The 21,862-nt window shown below is 41.2% G+C and overlaps 1 protein-coding gene across 2 annotated transcripts in view; it reads right to left on the bottom strand.

Annotated features, from left to right (window-relative positions):
- The window catches only part of SLC35C2 (solute carrier family 35 member C2), a 57,386-nt gene that overhangs the window by 6,174 nt on the left and 29,350 nt on the right, over window positions 1-21,862 (bottom strand). For both annotated transcript variants that reach the window (XM_069952535.1, XM_069952536.1), the window contains exons 6-8: window positions 9,662-9,830; window positions 9,120-9,203; window positions 7,774-7,949 (exon numbers count right to left, since the gene is read on the bottom strand). In XM_069952535.1, coding sequence (XP_069808636.1) covers window positions 7,774-7,949; window positions 9,120-9,203; window positions 9,662-9,830 — 429 coding nt within the window. The remainder of the gene's footprint in view (window positions 1-7,773; window positions 7,950-9,119; window positions 9,204-9,661; window positions 9,831-21,862) is intronic.

The following is a 21,862-nucleotide window of genomic DNA, read 5'->3' as shown; positions in this document are numbered from 1 at the left end:
CCCCCCGCGACAGGAGCAGAACGACTAAATAAAGAGGGGGGGGGGGACACATGGTATTCTGTGCACAGACGAATAATATATGGTATATCCCAACCTCTAAAGAGGCTACGAGGTCAAGCACCCGGAGCGGGACATTACTGTTGACCTGAAGCTCGAGGAGAAATCAAGATATATAACCAGCAGGGAGAGCGTGAGCTTCAGTTTAGCCGGATCGTCTGGACTACAGTGGAGTGAGTCCTCGTCTCTGACCTCCGTGATTTACAACACAGGTTATCTCCTGATGGCTACCAGAAGCAAGACAGCAGCTTTGCTCAGCTTGGTATGCGGAGACGCTTCGGAGGAGGAGTCGCATGTCGATGACGCTGAGATTGATGAGGAGGTCCAGTCGGGAAGCCGGCAGGAGGCGCAGCCTGCGATTGATGAGATGGTTCAGCTTCTCCTGTGAAGAGCCGGCTCGGTAGGTGGCGTGGAATGGCTGCACCGCTGTGTAGAGATGATCCCGTTACCGGGATCAGCGGAGGGCGAGCCTGTGATGCCGAATCCAATTCTGACGACTGGGAGCAGTGAAGCTGGAACAGGGACTCACCGTGCTGCGGTGAGGGATACCGGCAAGAAGGCAAGCCGTCGTTGCAGAGCCTATACCCCGCCTCCCAGACATGGAAGCAGGCGTCGAGGGGCCCGGCAATCGGCTTCCATTGCGCCGGCAGCAGTTGGAGCATCGGTTGATGTCGCAGCTGATATTACACCGGCGACACGAGCTGATGCAGGTCCCGTTGGTAAGTATGTACATCTCACCACACAGACAGTTAGTGACAGTTACGGGGCAGTTCAGCCTGACAGTCACATGACACACAACTCTGCTTCTCTACCTGATGGACGGGGTCACATGACACACAATGTTACTGGCGGTTTGGGGACTGTAGATGGTGTGGGTTTCAGTGCTTCTCAGCTGGAGCAGCTTAAGTGTCTTATCAATGCTGCTGTAGCTGGGAAATCACTGCGTACTGACTCTGTAGCCGGTGTTTGGGGACAGGGCTGCGAGTTGCGCTCCCCCCCAGTACTTTCTAGACAACGTCCGGTTGGGGTCCCTAGCATGGATGTTCAGGATGATGACCACATTGTATCATCCTTTCCACGATTGGATAGGGGATCTGGTGTGAAGGAAACTGCGGTAAAAGAGCCGACGTTATGTGAGGTGTCCCCCTTAGGATATCATTTGTCGGCCACTGTAAAGGAACGTATCTGGAAGCTGGAGTTTGTGGACATTTTATCATTGTTGCCCTCTAATAGAGAACTTGTACGTGATAAAAAAGATAAGGAGGATGATAAAAAGAGTGCCCCTCCTCGGTTTCAGCAATGGTTACAGGCTTTGTGTGTGTATTCAGCGATTCATCCCCATATGTGTTCAGGTCTGTTCCAGCGTTTGGACACTATCGTTGAGGCTTATCGCAATTTTGGTGGCCTAGCGTGGTTTCATTATGATACTATCTTTAGGTAAAAGTTGGCGATATATCCCTCTGTTAAATTTGGTACTCGCGATGTCGGATTGTGGGTTAATCTAATGATCCCGCATAGACAAACTGTGGCTAAACCGCCAGTTAGTGCGGGTGGTGGGGCTGTGAGAAAGGGTTACTGTTTTGCCTTCAATGAAGGCAACTGTAAATGGCAGGCAAATTGTAGGTACCGCCATGACTGCTCCTTTTGTGGCGGTACCCACTCCATGTTGCGATGTTTTAAGCGTGCCAACCAGCTGGGACAACAGCTGCAGGCGAATGACGGATCGGGAAAGGTTGGTGACCCTGGTGAAGGTTTCAAAAATGTTACCCTACCTGGAGCGTTACCCCGATCAAGCAGCAGCTAAGTTCTTCATGGCAGGTTTAACTACTGGTTTTCCGGTTCCGGCTTTTGCAGAAGTAGGTTGTGTTTGTTGTGATAATTTATTTTCGGTCTCTGTTCATGCTGACGTTGTACGTGATAAGATTTCTAAAGAATTGGCTGCTGGCCGTGTTGCTGGTCCATTTTCTTCTCCCCCGTTTCCTTGTTTTCGCGTGTCTCCGCTTGGTGTTGTCCCCAAGAAAGAGGTCGGTAGCTTCCGCTTGATACACCATTTATCATTTCCGAAAGATTCTTCTTTAAATGATACTATAGATCCTGCTGAAGCCTCTGTTACCTATGCTTCATTTGACGTTGCGATGTCCTTATTGCGGAAAGTGGCGCCTTGAGCGCTGATGGCTAAGGCTGATATTAAAGCTGCATTTAGGTTATTACCTGTCCGTCCAGGGGGATATAATTCTTTGGGTTTTCAGTTTGAGGGTTCTTATTATTACGATAAGTGTTTACCTATGGGATTTTCTATGTCGTGTTCTTATTTCGAGAGGTTTTCTTCTTTTTTGGAGTGGGTTATGTTTGATCGTACGGGTTTGAGTTGTACAGTTCACTATTTAGATGATTTCTTGTTTGTCGGCCCTTGTTCTAGTGATATTTTCTCAGATTTGCTTTCCTCGTTTCAATTGATGTGTTCTGAGTTTGGTGTCCTGTTGGCGCTTGAAAAAACTGTGCCCCCCTTTTCAGGTTATTAGTTTTTTAGGTATTGTTATTGACTCAAAAAAAATGGAATTTCGGTTGCCGTGTGATAAATTGCTTAAGACTCGTTTAGCCATAGATAGGATTTTAAGTAGTAAGAAAGCGCTGTTACGTGATTTTCAAAGTTTACTGGGTTTGCTGAACTTCTGTACCAGAGTGATCCCTATGGGCGGGGTCTTTGCAAAACGACTTTATGCTGCTACTAGGGGCTGTAGATCCCCCCGGTGTCATATCCGGGTTACAACTCAGATAAAAGAGGATCTGAATTTGTGGTTATCTTTTTTAGATGGTTTTAATGGTCACGGTTTATGGCAGGAAGATTTTGTGAGCTCTGCTGCAATCGGTTTCTTTACCGATGCTTCGGGTTCCTATGGCTATGGAGCTGTCTGTCTTAATGAATGGTCGGCGAGCCCTTGGCCTTCGTCTTGGGTAGATAACGGGGTTACAAGAAATATTGTATTATTGGAGTTGTTTCCTGTCTTAGTAGCTTTGCATATTTGGTCGGATAGGTTTCGGAATAGGAGGGTTTTGTTGCATCCGGACAATCGGGGTGTAGTGTTTGCGATTAATTGTTTGTCAGCTAAGAGCGACGATGTAGTAAAAGTTTTAAGGCAAATGGTTTTGCATTGCTTGAAGTTTAATATTTGGTTAAAGGTTTCATATGTTCCAGGATGTAGTAACGTTTTGGCGGACGCCTTGTCTCGTTGTCAGCTGGACAAGTTCCGGGCCATGGCTCCGGAGTGCGTGATGGAAGTTCCTTGTCCTCCGTCCTTATGGAACGTCATCTGGGATCAGAGCAAAGCTGTATTCGATCTTCCCTTGCTGTAAATACATGGGCTAGTTATTCAGCTGCATGGCAGCGATGGAATCGTTTTTGTTGTTCTTGTTCGCTGGATACTTTCTCCCCCAACGTACAATCCATGTTGTGCTTCATAGCCGAAATGATTTGCTCGGGCTTAGCTGTGTCTAGTGTTATCAAAATCCTGTCAGTGATTTCTTTCTTCTTTCAGTTGGCTGGTATTCCAGACATCACTAAAGATTTTGCTGTTAAACAAATGCTTAAGGGCCATGGCCGCACTATTTTGCTGGGCCGTCAGGTTCGCCCTATTTCTGTGCCTCTGTTGGGCCGCTTGTGTTCTTCTTTACCTACTATTTGTTATACACCTTATAAAACAAAGTTATTTCACACGGCTTTTGTCCTCGCATTTTTTGCTGCTTTAAAAATTGGGGAGTTCACAGCCGCTGGTCGTTTGGCGGTTTCACCTTTGCTGGTTTCGGATATTACTTTCCGCAATGGTGAGGTCATGTTTTTTATTAGACATTCTAAGACTGACCAATCTAGTAAAGGTGAAGTGTTGGTGTTGCGTTCTTTTTCATCTCCACTTTTGTGTCCCGTGTCCATTTTGGCTGACTGGTGCTCACGAAGACCTGAGGTTCCCGGCGCTCTGTTATTACATGCTGACCTGACGCCACTGACCCGAGCACAGTTTCGGGGTGTACTTAAGAAGTCTTTATCTCACTTGGGGTTAGCGGGAGAGAAGTTTTCCTCCCATTCGTTTCGGGTGGGCGCCGCTACGGCTGCAGCTGCATTAGGCTTGTCTGAGAGTATCATCAAGCGGCTGGGCAGATGGCGCTCTCAGCGTTTTAAATTATATATTCGCCCTAATTTAACTTTTTGATTTTCTTTCAGATTCTCCGATTATCATATGGATTATTGGACATTCATATATTTATTGGGCTGAAAATAGAGCTAAGATTAGAGCCGGGATGAGTAATTTGGGGTTTGACACTGATCTAGTTAATGTTTTTTGATTTGGGTTTAAGGGGCTTCTTTGGTCCGAATTATTAGCAAAAATTAGTAAGGGAACGATTTAGGTCCGTACGTTGGATCTTTTATTTAACATAAAAAAAGTTTTCTTTTTATTGCGTGATTTGTTTCCGGGCACATACTTGGCGTTTTCAGAAATAGTTCCACGATGGGCCTGGTATGCGCCAGGTAATACATTTTTGCAAAAAATTCATAAGAGAATTAACAGAAATATGGAGAGGTTCCTGCCTGTCCTGGGGGGTTCCTCGTATAGACACATTGAATTGGAGGATAAGATACCTGGCCTGTATTGGTCGGATGAAGTCCACCTGTCTGCTATTGGAAATGACATTCTTCTGGTTGGTTTTCAGAATATAGTTGAGTTGTGGCTGCGCTGTTTTGGGGTGAGGCCATGAGGTTCTCATGGCCTGTGTGGGGGTTAATCTCTCTAATGAGAGGATATGTTTTATTATTATTATTAAATATGGTTTTGTGTGGAAAACTTATGAATTGGTTTTACAAAATGTTATTGGAATTATAAACATTAATAAATATCGCGGCCATAATATTGCCAATGTTAATTTGGTTGTTGAGTGTTTTTATTTATAGGCAAGTATGTACTAGAATACCATGTAAGAGGGTCAAACAGCTGGAGCCATAATATGACACCATAGAAGAAGGGTGGAGCGATCCAGGTCTTAGGATGAAACCTGCTCTTCAACCAGCAGGCCCAATTCCACTCATATTGGATACGAATGGGTTAAATGGGCATACATGCGTTCATTATGGAGCCGACTAAGTAACGGACTTCGTTAATATGGGGCGTATCTGTTGTTTTCCAATGGCGACTGATGGTCAGCTTAGTGGCCAACGCTGTTCGTATGGATGGGTGAGGAGATGTCAATAATGGCGGTGATTCAGGAAAAGTCCGGGCAGTGATTTGTTTGATCCCATTGAAAGCAGCACAAGGGGCGAATGTGTGGGCAATGCCATAAAATGTGCGCCCTTCTGGACGCAGTTCTGCCAACATAGATGCCAGCAGGTGGGTATATGTTATGTAGACGTGTTGGCTAGCAGTACCATCTGTAGAGGATTAAGACCTCTTGGTGGCTTACACAATGGAGAGTTTTGTGGACAGCGCGCAGCGAGGAAGTCCACCGAGAACCTGACACCGGGACTTCAAGTTCCTGTTCCCAGCAGGTTCCTGAGCAGGTTGTTCCTGACTTGTAGGAACATGTAGAAGTCTTTGTGGGAAATGTCCTATTTGTCTGCTATGTGTTGGAACAGTAAGGTACCAGAAGGGGGGGTCTAGAGAAGGGGTTAACCCCTTAGCTCCCAAGCAGATAAATCTAAATTGGGAATCATCATCTCTATCATTTTTATTGGCGCGGCTACTTAGGATTTATTTGGTAATGGTTTAGTGGACCAGGCTTTATCTGCTGCTTTAGTCCTTTGGAGTAGCGGTGAAGAGATCGGGAAACCACTGGGGGCCTCAAGTAGTCTCAACTCAAGGGGGTTGTTCCCTCAATACAACTCTCTAGGTGCACCCATTTTTTTGTCCTGGGACATTTGCCACCAATGTTTTAGGGGGTCTAACAAAGCGGCCCATTGGTAGTCGTGTATGTGAGGTAGGCCCAGTCCACCACCTGATTTATGTCGGGACATGATGGCTTGCGCTCACCTAGGTTTTATCCCATTCCAAACAAATTTGGAGAGTAGAGAGGTAGATTTAAGAAGGAAAGTAAGATGGGAATGGTCCGAAAAAGGTCTAGTAGTCGGGCAGTGACAGCATTTGTAACGTGGCCAAGAAATGAAGAACCTTCTATAGCTGGTTATTTCCTATGGGAACGCTTCTAGAAGGGGGGGATTAGTTTCATATAATGGCGAGGTAGGGAAAGTTTATACCTAGATAAGTGATTTGTTTGGCTCCAGAGGGAGCGATAATCTTCGGTTGTCTTGGACAAGTGTTGGAATATTAACTGGACAGATTTGGGATTTAAGGTTATTAATTCTGTAGTAGGAAACATTACCAATTCTTTGAGGACTTGGAAGGCCGGAGCTAATGAACTGAGTGGGTCATCAACTCTCCATCCATTCTCTATGGGGGTCAGTGTGCCCGGCCCCCTCTCCATCCATTCTTTATGGGGTCCCGATGTACCCAGTCCCCTCTCCATCCATTCTCTATGGGGGTCCGGATGTGCCCAGCCCCCTCTCCATCCATTCTTTATGGGGTCCCGATGTACCCAGTCCCCTCTCCATCCATTCTCTATGGGGGTCCGGATGTGCCCAGCCCCCTCTCCATCCATTCTTTACGGGGTCCTGATGTACCCAGTCCCCTCTCCATACATTCTCTATGGGGGTCAGTGTGCCCGGCCCCCTCCCCATCCATTCTCTATGGGGGTCAGTGAGCCCGGCCCCATCTCCATCCATTCTTTATGGGGGTCAGTGTGCCCAGCCCCCTCTCCATCCATTCTTTATGGGGTCCCGATGTACCCAGTCCCCTCCCCATCCATTCTCTATGGGGGTCAGTGTGCCCAGCCCCCTCCCCATCCATTCTCTATGGGGGTCAGTGTGCCCAGCCCCCTCCCCATCCATTCTCTATGGGGGTCAGTGTGCCCAGCCCCCTCTCCATCCATTCTCTATGGGGGTCTGTATGTGCCCGGCCCCCTCTCCATCTATTCTCTATGGGGGTCCGGATGTGCCCTGCCCCCTCTCCATCCATTCTCTATGGGGTCCGGATGTGCCCAGCCCCCTCTCCATCCATTCTCTATGGGGGTCCGGATGTGCCCGGCCCCCTCTCCATCCATTCTCTATGGGGGTCCGGATGTGCCCGGCCCCCTCTCCATCCATTCTCTATGGGGGTCCGGATGTGCCCGGCCCCCTCTCCATCCATTCTCTATGGGGGTCCGGATGTGCCCGGCCCCCTCTCCATTCATTCTCTATGGGGGTCAGTGTAGCCAGCCCCCTCTCCATCCATTCTCTATGGGGGTCCGGATGTGCCCGGCCCCCTCTCCATCCATTCTCTATGGGGGTCCGGATGTGCCCGGCCCCCTCTCCATCCATTCTCTATGGGGGTCCGGATGTGCCCGGCCCCCTCTCCATCCATTCTCTATGGGGGTCCGGATGTGCCCGGCCCCCTCTCCATTCATTCTCTATGGGGGTCAGTGTAGCCAGCCCCCTCTCCATCCATTCTCTATGGGGGTCCGGGTGTGACCAGCCCCCTCTCCATTCATTCTCTATGGGGGTCAGGATACTGCTGCGGCTGAGCTAGGGACGGGTGGGGGTCCCAGTGGTCGCACCCCCACTGACCTCTGATGGGGGGGGAACATAACTTACTGAATCTTAATATCAGACCACCCTCTTACCTCAGACCACCCTCTTACCTTGAAGATGCCGGCGATAGAGAGGGTGAGGCTGGAGGTCTTTGAAACCAGGAGAAATTCAGAATATCCGAGGCCAAACGCCAGTAATCCCCCCGCAGCGAGGGTGACCAAGAGGGTGAGGAGGGTGTCCGCGTCCTCATAGCGGAAGATCTGGGTGGAGGTGGAAACATGGAGACCTGAGAGAGAAGAGAGGAGGGGGTCACCTCTACGGAGGAATATAAACTTATACCGCACCCCCCCCCCCCCGACCTATTCCACCCCTCCCTATACCGCACTCCCTCCCCCCAACCTATACCGCACCCCCTCCCCCTCCCTATACCACACTCCCCCCCCCGACCTATACTGCACCCCCTCCACCTCCCTATACCACATTCCCTCCCCCCCAACCTATACCGCACCCCCTCCCTATACCGCAACCCCTCCCTATAATACACTCCCCTCCCCCGACCTATACCGCACCCCCTCCCTATACCACCCTCACTCCCTATACCGCACCCCCTCCCTATACCACACCCCCTCCCCCTACCTATACCGCACCCCCCCATACCACACTCCCTCCCCCTGACCTATACCGCACCCCCTCCCCCTCCCTATACCGCACCCCCCATACCACACTCTCTCCCCCCTCCCTATACTGCACCCGCACCCCCTCCCTATACTGCACCCCCTCCCCCTCCCTATACCGCACCCCCCCATACCACACTCTCTCCCCCCTCCCTATACTGCACCCGCACCCCCTCCCTATAGCGCACCCCCTCCCCCTCCCTATACCGCACCCCCTCCCCCTCCCTATACCGCACCCCCTCCCTATACCGCACCCCCTCCCTATACCGCACCCCCTCCCCTCTCTATACCGCACCCCCTCCCTATACCGCACCCCCTCCCTATACCGCACCCCCTCCCTATATCGCACCCCCTCCCTATATCGCACCCCCTCCCTATACCGCACCCCCTCCCCCTCCATATACCCCTCCCCCTCCATATACCCCTCCCCCTCCCTATACCGCACCCCCTCCCCCTCCCTATACCACACCCCCTCCCTATACCGCACCCCCTCCCTATACCGCACCCCCTCCCTATACCGCACCCCCTCCCTATACCGCACCCCCTCCCTATATCGCACCCCCTCCCTATATCGCACCCCCTCCCTATACCGCACCCCCTCCCTATACCGCACCCCCTTCCTATACCGCACCCCCTCCCTATACCGCACCCCCTCCCCCTCCCTATACCGCACCCCCTCCCCCTCCCTATACCGCACCCCCTCCCCCTCCATATACCCCTCCCCCTCCCTATACCGCACCCCCTCCATATACCGCACCCCCTCCCTATAGAGCACATCTCACCTTCTATGCCGATGAACAGCGGGTACAGGCTGAGGAACATGAGGGGCTGTAAATGAAACATGGTGTCTATAGGATTCTGTAACCCTAGAAGACAGAGAGATGAGCGTCATGCAATGTGAGCGCTGATCCCGCAGGCTACAGCGCACGGCCAGATGGAGAGACCTCTCTGTAGTTAAAGAACGCTGGGTAAGAACAGAAAACAACACAACTACACAGCGCCACCCCTGTCCTCAGGCTGTGTGCGGTATTACAACTTCAATGGAACTGAGCTACAAACCCCCCCACTCCCACCGAGCCTGAGGAGAGGAGACGCTCGGTATGGAAGAAAGCCGCCATGTTTCTCTAATATTGGACAATCCCTTTAAGGGGGGCCAAGTAGTGGAAGGATCATCCCTTCCCTATGAGAAGGTAACTGATGTGATTGGTCATGTGACATTAGTGTCACTCCACAACAAGGAGAAGGGTCGGCGGGGGCCCGGGCAGTCTGAAGCGCTCAGCACACCTGCAGATATCGTTTCACGGCCGATACTCCCGATACTCACCCAGCTCTGCTTTCTGCATGAGGATCTGAGTGAGGGTCCACCTGATGCCCCCCAGGCAGGACGCAGCCAGGACCAGGACAAAGCCGCGACCATCAAACTGGGTGGTCCTGAATGTGAACATGAAGAGTCCGCCGGAGATGAGCAGCACCACCAGGATCAGAGGCGGCTTCTAGAGGATAAACAAAGGGACGCTTATCGGTCACAGATTTACTTACAGAATGTGTGTGTGCAAAGGAGGAGGCGTACTATAGTGTAGTGGTATAGTGTAGTGGTGGTACTATAGTGTAGTGTAGTGGTGGTGGGACTATAGTGTAGTGTAGTGGTGGTGGTACTATAGTGTAGTGGTGGTGGTACTATAGTGTAGTGGTGGTGGGACTATAGTGTAGTGGTGGTGGTACTATAGTGTAGTGGTGGTGGGACTATAGTGTAGTGGTGGTGGGACTATAGTGTAGTGTAGTGGTGGTGGTACTATAGTGTAGTGGTGGTGGTACTATAGTGTAGTGGTGGTAGTACTATAGTGTAGTGTAGTGGTGGTGGTACTATAGTGTAGTGGTGGTGGTACTATAGTGTAGTGGTGGTGGGACTATAGTGTAGTGGTGGTGGTACTATAGTGTAGTGGTGGTGGGACTATAGTGTAGTGGTGGTGGGACTATAGTGTAGTGGTGGTGGGACTATAGTGTAGTGGTGGTAGTATAGTGTAGTGGTGGTAGTACTATAGTGTAGTGTAGTGGTGGTAGTTGTATAGTGTAGTGGTGGTAGTACTATAGTGTAGTGGTGGTGGTACTATAGTGTAGTGTAGTGGTGGTACTATAGTGTAGTGTAGTGGTGGTGGTACTATAGTGTAGTGGTGGTGGTACTATAGTGTAGTGTAGTGGTGGTGGTACTATAGTGTAGTGTAGTGGTGGTACTATAGTGTAGTGTAGTGGTGGTGGTACTATAGTGTAGTGGTGGTGGTACTATAGTGTAGTGTAGTGGTGGTACTATAGTGTAGTGTAGTGGTGGTGGTACTATAGTGTAGTGTAGTGGTGGTACTATAGTGTAGTGGTGGTGGTACTATAGTGTAGTGGTGGTGGTACTATAGTGTAGTGGTGGTGGTACTATAGTGTAGTAGTATAGTGTAGTGGTGGTGGTACTATAGTGTAGTGGTGGTGGTACTATAGTGTAGTAGTATAGTGTAGTGGTGGTGGTACTATAGTGTAGTAGTATAGTGTAGTGGTGGTGGTAGTAGTAGTAGTGTAGTGGTGGTGGTAGTAGTACTATAGTGTAGTGGTGGTGGTACTATAGTGTAGTGGTGGTGGTACTATAGTGTAGTGGTGGTAGAACTATAGTGTAGTGTAGTGGTGGTACTATAGTGTAGTGGTGGTGGTACTATAGTGTAGTGGTGGTAGTACTATAGTGTAGTGTAGTGGTGGTAGTTGTAAAGTGTAGTAGTGGTGGTAGTATAGTGTAGTAGTAGTTTAGTGTAGTAGTATAGTGTAGTAGTAGTAGTAGTATAGTGTAGTAGTATAGTGTAGTAGTAGTAGTAGTAGTATAGTGTAGTAGTATAGTGTAGTAGTAGTATAGTGTAGTAGTAGTAGTATAGTGTAGTAGTATAGTGTAGTAGTAGTAGTATAGTGTAGTAGTAGTATAGTGTAGTAGTAGTAGTATAGTGTAGTAGTATAGTGTAGTAGTATAGTGTAGTAGTGAAGTAGTATAGTGTAGTAGTAGTGTAGTAGTATAGTGTAGTAGTAGTAGTATAGTGTAGTAGTAGTATAGTGTAGTAGTATAGTGTAGTAGTAGTATAGTATAGTGTAGTAGTATAGTGTAGTAGTAGTATAGTATAGTGTAGTAGTATAGTGTAGTAGTAGTATAGTGTAGTAGTAGTATAGTGTAGTAATATAGTGTAGTAGTATAGTGTAGTAGTAGTATAGTGTAGTAGTAGTATAGTGTAGTAATATAGTGTAGTAGTATAGTGTAGTAGTAGTATAGTGTAGTAGTAGTATAGTGTAGCAGTATAGTATAGTGTAGTAGTAGTATAGTGTAGTAGTATAGTGTAGTAGTAGTATAGTGTAGTAGTAGTATAATGTAGTAGTAGTAGTAGTGTAGTAGTATAGTGTAGTAGTAGTATAGTGTAGTAGTATAGTATAGTGTAGTAGTAGTAGTAGTGTAGTAGTATAGTGTAGTAGTAGTATAGTGTAGTAGTATGGTGTAGTAGTATAGTGTAGTAGTATAGTGTAGTAGTAGTATAGTGTAGTAGTAGTGTAGTAGTATAGTGTAGTAGTAGTATAGTGTAGTAGTATAGTGTAGTAGTAGTATAGTGTAGTAGTATAGTGTAGTAGTAGTAGTAGTGTAGTAGTATAGTGTAGTAGTAGTATAGTGTAGTAGTAGTAGTATAGTATAGTGTAGTAGTAGTATAGTGTAGTAGTATAGTGTAGTAGTAGTAGTATAGTGTAGTAGTAGTAGTATAGTAAAGTGTAGTGTAGTAGTAGTATAGTGTAGTAGTATAGTGTAGTAGTAGTATAGTATAGTGTAGTAGTAGTATAGTGTAGTAGTAGTATAGTGTAGTATAGTGTAGTAGTAGTATAGTGTAGTAGTAGTATAGTGTAGTAGTATAGTGTAGTAGTAGTATAGTGTAGTAGTAGTAGTATAGTGTAGTAGTAGTATAGTGTAGTAGTAGTATAGTATAGTGTAGTAGTAGTAGTATAGTGTAGTAGTATAGTGTAGTAGTAGTAGTAGTAGTATAGTGTAGTAGTAGTATAGTGTAGTATAGTGTAGTAGTATAGTGTAGTAGTGGTATAGTGTAGTAGTATAGTGTAGTAGTGTAGTATAGTGTAGTAGTAGTAGTATAGTGTAGTAGTATAGTGTAGTAGTATAGTGTAGTAGTATAGTGTAGTAGTATAGTGTAGTAGTGTAGTATAGTGTAGTAGTAGTAGTATAGTGTAGTAGTATAGTGTAGTAGTATAGTGTAGTAGTATAGTGTAGTAGTGATAGTAGGAATAGCGGCAGCAGCAGTAGTAGTATTATAGTGTAGTAGTAGTAGTATAGTGTAGTAGTATAGTGTAGTGTAGTATAGTGTAGTAGTAGTATAGTGTAGTAGTAGTATAGTGTAGTAGTATAGTGTAGTAGTAGTAGTATAGTGTAGTAGTAGTATAGTGTAGTAGTAGTATAGTGTAGTAGTAGTATAGTGTAGTATAGTGTAGTAGTAGTAGTATAGTGTAGTAGTATAGTGTAGTAGTAGTAGTATAGTGTAGTAGTAGTAGTAGTAGTATAGTGTAGTAGTAGTATAGTGTAGTAGTATAGTGTAGTAGTATAGTGTAGTTGTAGTATAGTGTAGTTGTAGTATAGTGTAGTATAGTGTAGTAGTAGTAGTATAGTGTAGTAGTATAGTGTAGTTGTAGTATAGTGTAGTTGTAGTATAGTGTAGTTGTAGTATAGTGTAGTAGTAGTAGTAGTATAGTATAGTGTAGTAGTAGTAGTATAGTGTAGTAGTAGTAGTATAGTGTAGTAGTAGTAGTATAGTGTAGTAGTAGTAGTAGTATAGTATAGTGTAGTAGTAGTAGTAGTATAGTGTAGTAGTATAGTGTAATAGTAGTAGTAGTAGTATAGTAGTAGTAGTATAGTGTAGTAGTGTAGTAGTGAAGTAGTATAGTGTAGTAGTAGTAGTATAGTGTAGTAGTAGTAGTAGTATAGTGTAGTAGTGTAGTAGTGTAGTAGTGAAGTAGTATAGTGTAGTAGTAGTATAGTGTAGTAGTATAGTATAGTGTAGTAGTAGTAGTATAGTGTAGTAGTGTAGTAGTGAAGTAGTATAGTGTAGTAGTAGTATAGTGTAGTAGTAGTATAGTGTAGTAGTAGTATAGTGTAGTAGTAGTATAGTGTAGTAGTATAGTGTAGTAGTATAGTGTAGTAGTAGTAGTATAGTGTAGTAGTAGTAGTATAGTGTAGTAGTAGTAGTATAGTGTAGTAGTAGTAGTATAGTGTAGTAGTAGTATAGTGTAGTAGTAGTAGTAGTAGTATAGTGTAGTAGTAGTAGTAGTATAGTGTAGTAGTATAGTGTAGTAGTAGTAGTGTAGTAGTAGTAGTAGTATAGTGTAGTATAGTGTAGTAGTAGTATAGTGTAGTAGTATAGTGCAGTAGTATAGTGTAGTAGTAGTAGTGTAGTAGTAGTAATAGTAGTAGTAGTATAGTGTAGTAGTGTAATAGTAGTAGTAGTATAGTGTAGTAGTAGTATAGTGTAGTTAGTTGTAGTAGTATAGTGTAGCAGTAGTGTAGTAGTAGTATAGTGTAGTAGTAGTAGTATAGTGTAGTAGTATAGTGTAGTAGTATAGTGTAGTAGTATAGTGTAGTAGTATAGTGTAGTAGTAGTAGTAGTAGTATAGTGTAGTAGTATAGTGTAGTAGTAGTAGTATAGTGTAGTAGTAGTATAGTGTAGTAGTATAGTGTAGTAGTATAGTGTAGTAGTATAGTGTAGTAGTAGTAGTAGTAGTATAGTGTAGTAGTATAGTATAGTAGTATAGTGTAGTAGTATAGTGTAGTAGTAGTAGTATAGTGTAGTAGTATAGTGTAGTAGTAGTAGTAGTAGTAGTATAGTGTAGTAGTAGTAGTAGTAGTAGTAGTAGTAGTATAGTGTAGTAGTAGTAGTATAGTGTAGTAGTAGTAGTAGTAGTAGTAGTAGTAGTATAGTGTAGTAGTAGTAGTATAGTATAGTAGTATAGTGTAGTAGTATAGTGTAGTAGTAGTAGTATAGTGTAGTAGTATAGTGTAGTAGTAGTATAGTGTAGTAGTAGTATAGTGTAGTAGTAGTAGTAGTAGTAGTATAGTGTAGTAGTAGTAGTATAGTGTAGTAGTAGTAGTATAGTGTAGTAGTAGTATAGTGTAGTAGTAGTATAGTGTAGTAGTAGTAGTAGTAGTAGTATAGTGTAGTAGTAGTAGTAGTATCAGAATAATTTTTATTGAAAAGAAAAAACTTTTTTCACAATACAAATTCTTCCCCCCCCCCCCCCCCCCATACAAGAAACCCTGGAGGGCATACCCTCCTAACACCCCCTCCCTCCCCCCCCAACCCCCACACTGCCCTCCCACCCCCCAAACCCCCCAATTCCACACATTATGTAAACATAAACCAAGTGCAATTTCCCGAGAACCTAATGTGCCCATGCACACCATGAACATTATTGAGCCGTAATTCACATAGAAGACTGGTATAAAGCCTCTAAACACAAATGGATAGAACGCCCACTGACCGGTGGTGAATACACAACAGCGATATATACCACTTCTCCCATCTACACACAATTTAATGCAACCTACGTGCGGGACCCTGGGGACGCCAGCTCAGGTACAGCCATCCACCTACCCCAAATCTTATCAAACTTTTTACTCGCTTTTCGCTTCTCATATGCGTATTTTTCTATGCCAATTAACCAGTTAACTTTTGCCACAAATTCCGATACCGAAGGAGGGGCCCCATCGAGCCAGTGTTGGGCAATAAGCTTACGCGCCATAAACAGGATGCGAGCTACTGCAGTCTGTTCCCCCACATTCAGTGCCAGATCCTCCACATAGCCCAATATATACACCAACGGAGATTGTTGTAAGTCTAGTAGTAGTAGTAGTATAGTGTAGTAGTAGTAGTAGTAGTAGTAGTAGTATAGTGTAGTAGTAGTATAGTGTAGTAGTAGTAGTATAGTGTAGTAGTAGTAGTAGTAGTAGTAGTAGTAGTATAGTGTAGTAGTAGTATAGTGTAGTAGTAGTATAGTGTAGTAGTAGTATAGTGTAGTAGTAGTATAGTGTAGTAGTAGTATAGTGTAGTAGTAGTAGTAGTAGTAGTAGTAGTATAGTGTAGTAGTAGTAGTAGTATAGTGTAGTAGTAGTAGTATAGTGTAGTAGTAGTAGTATAGTGTAGTAGTAGTATAGTGTAGTAGTAGTAGTATAGTGTAGTAGTAGTAGTATAGTGTAGTAGTAGTAGTAGTATAGTGTAGTAGTAGTAGTAGTAGTAGTATAGTGTAGTAGTAGTAGTAGTAGTAGTATAGTGTAGTAGTAGTATAGTGTAGTAGTAGTAGTAGTATAGTATAGTGTAGTAGTAGTAGTATAGTAGTAGTATAGTGTAGTAGTAGTAGTAGTATAGTGTAGTAGTAGTAGTATAGTGTAGTAGTAGTAGTATAGTGTAGTAGTAGTATAGTGTAGTAGTAGTAGTATAGTGTAGTAGTAGTATAGTGTAGTAGTAGTAGTATAGTGTAGTAGTAGTAGTATAGTGTAGTAGTAGTAGTAGTATAGTGTAGTAGTAGTAGTATAGTGTAGTAGTAGTAGTATAGTGTAGTAGTAGTAGTAGTATAGTGTAGTATAGTGTAATAGTAGTAGTAGTATAGTGTAGTAGTAGTAGTAGTAGTAGTATAGTGTAGTAGTAGTAGTAGTAGTAGTATAGTGTAGTAGTAGTAGTAGTAGTATAGTGTAGTAGTATAGTGTAGTAGTATAGTGTAGTAGTATAGTGTAGTAGTAGTAGTAGTATAGTGTAGTAGTAGTAGTATAGTGTAGTAGTAGTAGTAGTATAGTGTAGTAGTATAGTATAGTGTAGTAGTAGTAGTATAGTGTAGTAGTAGTAGTATAGTGTAGTAGTAGTAGTAGCAGTAGTATAGTGTAGTAGTAGTAGTAGTAGTAGTAGTATAGTGTAGTAGTAGTAGTAGTATAGTGTAGTAGTAGTAGTAGTATAGTGTAGTAGTAGTAGTAGTATAGTGTAGTAGTAGTAGTATAGTATAGTGTAGTAGTAGTAGTATAGTGTAGTAGTAGTAGTAGTAGTAGTAGTATAGTGTAGTAGTAGTAGTAGTAGTATAGTGTAGTAGTAGTATAGTGTAGTAGTAGTATAGTGTAGTAGTAGTAGTATAGTGTAGTGTAGTAGTAGTAGTATAGTGTAGTAGTAGTAGTATAGTGTAGTAGTAGTAGTAGTAGTAGTAGTAGTATAGTGTAGTAGTAGTATAGTGTAGTAGTAGTAGTATAGTGTAGTGTAGTAGTAGTAGTAGTAGTATAGTGTAGTAGTAGTATAGTGTAGTAGTAGTAGTATAGTGTAGTGTAGTAGTAGTAGTATAGTGTAGTAGTAGTAGTAGTAGTATAGTGTAGTAGTAGTATAGTGTAGTAGTAGTAGTATAGTGTAGTGTAGTAGTAGTAGTAGTAGTAGTAGTAGTAGTATAGTGTAGTAGTAGTAGTAGTAGTAGTAGTATAGTGTAGTAGTAGTAGTAGTAGTAGTAGTAGTAGTATAGTGTAGTAGTAGTAGTAGTAGTAGTAGTAGTATAGTGTAGTAGTAGTAGTATAGTGTAGTAGTAGTAGTAGTATAGTGTAGTAGTAGTAGTAGTAGTAGTAGTATAGTGTAGTAGTAGTAGTAGTAGTAGTAGTATAGTGTAGTAGTAGTAGTAGTAGTAGTAGTAGTATAGTGTAGTAGTAGTATAGTGTAGTAGTAGTAGTATAGTATAGTGTAGTAGTAGTAGTAGTAGTATAGTGTAGTAGTAGTAGTATAGTGTAGTAGTAGTAGTAGTATAGTATAGTGTAGTAGTAGTAGTATAGTGTAGTAGCATAGTGTAGTAGTAGTAGTAGTAGTAGTATTATAGTGTAGTAGTAGTAGTAGTATTATAGTGTAGTAGTAGTAGTATAGTGTAGTATTAGTAGTATAGTGTAGTAGTAGTAGTATAGTGTAGTAGTAGTAGTATAGTGTAGTAGTATAGTGTAGTAGTAGTATAGTATAGTGTAGTAGTAGTAGTATAGTGTAGTAGTAGTAGTATAGTGTAGTAGTAGTATAGTGTAGTAGTAGTAGTAGTAGTATAGTGTAGTAGTATAGTATAGTATAGTGTAGTATAGTGTAGTAGTATAGTATAGTATAGTGTAGTATAGTGTAATAGTAGTAGTAGTATAGTGTAGTATAGTGTAATAGTAGTAGTAGTATAGTGTAGTAGTGTAATAGTAGTAGTAGTATAGTGTAGTAGTATAGTGTAGTAGTAGTATAGTGTAGTATAGTGTAGTAGTAGTAGTATAGTGTAGTAGTAGTATAGTGTAGTAGTGTAGTAGTGAAGTAGTATAGTGTAGTAGTAGTATAGTGTAGTAGTAGTAGTAGTATAGTAGTAGTAGTATAGTGTAGTAGTGTAGTAGTGAAGTAGTATAGTGTAGTAGTTGTAGTAGTAGTATAGTGTAGTAGTAGTATAGTGTAGTAGTAGTATAGTGTAGTAGTAGTATAGTGTAGTAGTATAGTGTAGTATAGTGTAGTAGTAGTAGTATAGTGTAGTAGTAGTAGTATAGTGTAGTAGTAGTATAGTGTAGTAGTAGTAGTATAGTATAGTGTAGTAGTAGTAGTAGTAGTATAGTGTAGTAGTAGTAGTAGTATAGTGTAGTAGTAGTAGTATAGTATAGTGTAGTAGTAGTAGTAGTAGTATAGTATAGTGTAGTAGTAGTATAGTGTAGTAGTAGTAGTAGTAGTATAGTATAGTGTAGTAGTAGTATAGTGTAGTAGTATAGTGTAATAGTAGTAGTAGTATAGTGTAGTAGTAGTATAGTGTAGTGTAGTAGTAGTAGTATAGTGTAGTAGTATAGTGTAGTAGTAGTAGTAGTAGTAGTATTATAGTGTAGTAGTAGTAGTAGTAGTATAGTGTAGTAGTAGTAGTATAGTGTAGTAGTATAGTGTAGTAGTAGTAGTAGTAGTATAGTGTAGTAGTATAGTGTAGTAGTATAGTATAGTATAGTGTAGTATAGTGTAATAGTAGTAGTAGTATAGTGTAGTATAGTGTAATAGTAGTAGTAGTATAGTGTAGTAGTGTAATAGTAGTAGTAGTATAGTGTAGTAGTAGTATAGTGTAATAGTAGTAGTAGTATAGTGTAGTAGTGTAATAGTAGTAGTAGTATAGTGTAGTAGTATAGTGTAGTAGTAGTATAGTGTAGTATAGTGTAGTAGTAGTAGTATAGTGTAGTAGTATAGTGTAGTAGTGTAGTAGTGAAGTAGTATAGTGTAGTAGTAGTATAGTGTAGTAGTAGTAGTAGTATAGTAGTAGTAGTATAGTGTAGTAGTGTAGTAGTGAAGTAGTATAGTGTAGTAGTAGTATAGTGTAGTAGTAGTATAGTGTAGTAGTTTAGTATAGTATAGTGTAGTATAGTGTAATAGTAGTATAGTGTAGTAGTAGTAGTATAGTGTAGTAGTAGTAGTAGTATAGTGTAGTAGTAGTAGTAGTAGTATTATAGTGTAGTGTAGTAGTAGTAGTATAGTGTAGTAGTATAGTGTAGTAGTATAGTGTAGTAGTAGTAGTAGTATAGTGTAGTAGTAGTAGTAGTATAGTGTAGTAGTAGTAGTAGTAGTATAGTGTAGTAGTATAGTGTAGTAGTAGTATAGTGTAGTAGTAGTATAGTGTAGTAGTAGTAGTATAGTGTAGTAGTAGTAGTATAGTGTAGTAGTAGTAGTAGTAGTAGTAGTAGTAGTATAGTGTAGTAGTATAGTGTAGTAGTGTAGTAGTGAAGTAGTATAGTGTAGTAGTAGTATAGTGTAGTAGTAGCATAGTGTAGTAGTAGTAGTAGTAGTATAGTGTAGTAGTATAGTGTAGTAGTATAGTGTAGTAGTAGTATAGTGTAGTAGTAGTATAGTGTAGTAGTTTAGTATAGTGTAGTAGTTTAGTATAGTGTAGTATAGTGTAATAGTAGTATAGTGTAGTATAGTGTAGTAGTAGTAGTATAGTGTAGTAGTAGTAGTATAGTGTAGTAGTAGTATTATAGTGTAGTGTAGTAGTAGTAGTATAGTGTAGTAGTAGTAGTAGTATAGTGTAGTAGTAGTAGTATAGTGTAGTAGTAGTAGTATAGTGTAGTAGTATAGTGTAGTAGTATAGTGTAGTAGTAGTAGTAGTATAGTGTAGTAGTATAGTGTAGTAGTATAGTATAGTATAGTGTAGTATAGTGTAATAGTAGTAGTAGTATAGTGTAGTATAGTGTAATAGTAGTAGTAGTATAGTGTAGTAGTAGTATTATAGTGTAGTGTAGTAGTAGTAGTATAGTGTAGTAGTATAGTGTAGTAGTATAGTGTAGTAGTAGTAGTAGTAGTAGTAGTAGTATAGTGTAGTAGTAGTAGTATAGTGTAGTAGTAGTAGTATAGTGTAGTAGTATAGTGTAGTAGTATAGTGTAGTAGTAGTAGTAGTATAGTGTAGTAGTATAGTGTAGTAGTATAGTATAGTATAGTGTAGTATAGTGTAATAGTAGTAGTAGTATAGTGTAGTATAGTGTAATAGTAGTAGTAGTATAGTGTAGTAGTAGTATTATAGTGTAGTGTAGTAGTAGTAGTATAGTGTAGTAGTATAGTGTAGTAGTAGTAGTAGTAGTAGTATAGTGTAGTAGTAGTAGTAGTAGTATAGTGTAGTAGTAGTAGTAGTATAGTGTAGTAGTATAGTGTAGTAGTATAGTATAGTGTAGTATAGTGTAATAGTAGTAGTAGTATAGTGTAGTATAGTGTAGTAGTAGTAGTAGTATAGTGTAGTATAGTGTAATAGTAGTAGTAGTATAGTGTAGTAGTATAGTGTAGTAGTATAGTGTAGTAGTATAGTGTAGTAGTATAGTGTAGTAGTAGTAGTAGTATAGTGTAGTAGTATAGTGTAGTAGTATAGTATAGTATAGTGTAGTATAGTGTAATAGTAGTAGTAGTATAGTGTAGTATAGTGTAGTAGTAGTAGTAGTATAGTGTAGTATAGTGTAATAGTAGTAGTAGTATAGTGTAGTAGTAGTAGTAGTATAGTGTAGTAGTAGTATAGTGTAGTAGTAGTAGTATAGTGTAGTGTAGTAGTAGTAGTATAGTGTAGTAGTATAGTGTAGTAGTATAGTGTAGTAGTAGTAGTAGTATAGTGTAGTAGTAGTAGTATAGTGTAGTAGTATAGTGTAGTAGTAGTAGTAGTATAGTATAGTGTAGTAGTAGTAGTATAGTATAGTATAGTGTAGTATAGTGTAATAGTAGTAGTAGTATAGTGTAGTATAGTGTAGTAGTAGTAGTAGTAGTATAGTGTAGTATAGTGTAATAGTAGTAGTAGTATAGTGTAGTAGTAGTAGTAGTATAGTGTAGTAGTAGTATAGTGTAGTAGTAGTAGTATAGTGTAGTAGTAGTAGTATAGTGTAGTGTAGTAGTAGTAGTATAGTGTAGTAGTATAGTGTAGTAGTAGTAGTAGTAGTATTATAGTGTAGTAGTAGTAGTATAGTGTAGTAGTAGTAGTATAGTGTAGTAGTATAGTGTAGTAGTAGTAGTAGTATAGTGTAGTAGTATAGTGTAGTAGTATAGTATAGTATAGTGTAGTATAGTGTAATAGTAGTAGTAGTATAGTGTAGTATAGTGTAGTAGTAGTAGTAGTATAGTGTAGTATAGTGTAATAGTAGTAGTAGTATAGTGTAGTAGTAGTAGTAGTATAGTGTAGTAGTAGTATAGTGTAGTAGTAGTAGTATAGTGTAGTGTAGTAGTAGTAGTATAGTGTAGTAGTATAGTGTAGTAGTATAGTGTAGTAGTAGTAGTAGTATAGTGTAGTAGTAGTAGTATAGTGTAGTAGTATAGTGTAGTAGTAGTAGTAGTATAGTATAGTGTAGTAGTAGTAGTATAGTATAGTATAGTGTAGTATAGTGTAATAGTAGTAGTAGTATAGTGTAGTATAGTGTAGTAGTAGTAGTAGTATAGTGTAGTATAGTGTAATAGTAGTAGTAGTATAGTGTAGTAGTAGTAGTAGTATAGTGTAGTAGTAGTATAGTGTAGTAGTAGTAGTATAGTGTAGTAGTAGTAGTATAGTGTAGTGTAGTAGTAGTAGTATAGTGTAGTAGTATAGTGTAGTAGTAGTAGTATAGTGTAGTAGTAGTAGTAGTATAGTGTAGTAGTAGTAGTATAGTATAGTGTAGTAGTAGTAGTATAGTATAGTGTAGTAGTAGTATAGTGTAGTAGTAGTAGTAGTAGTATAGTATAGTGTAGTAGTAGTATAGTGTAGTAGTATAGTGTAGTAGTAGTAGTAGTAGTATTATAGTGTAGTAGTAGTAGTATAGTGTAGTAGTAGTATAGTGTAGTAGTAGTATAGTGTAGTAGTATAGTGTAGTAGTAGTAGTAGTATAGTGTAGTAGTATAGTGTAGTAGTAGTAGTACAGTATAGTGTAGTAGTAGTATAGTGTAGTAGTATAGTATAGTATAGTGTAGTATAGTGTAATAGTAGTATAGTGTAGTATAGTGTAGTAGTGTAATAGTAGTAGTA

Source organism: Dendropsophus ebraccatus, chromosome 14 (assembly GCF_027789765.1).
Source record: "Dendropsophus ebraccatus isolate aDenEbr1 chromosome 14, aDenEbr1.pat, whole genome shotgun sequence".
Classification (NCBI taxonomy): domain Eukaryota; kingdom Metazoa; phylum Chordata; class Amphibia; order Anura; family Hylidae; genus Dendropsophus; species Dendropsophus ebraccatus.
This window is presented reverse-complemented; position numbering and strand designations above follow the sequence as displayed.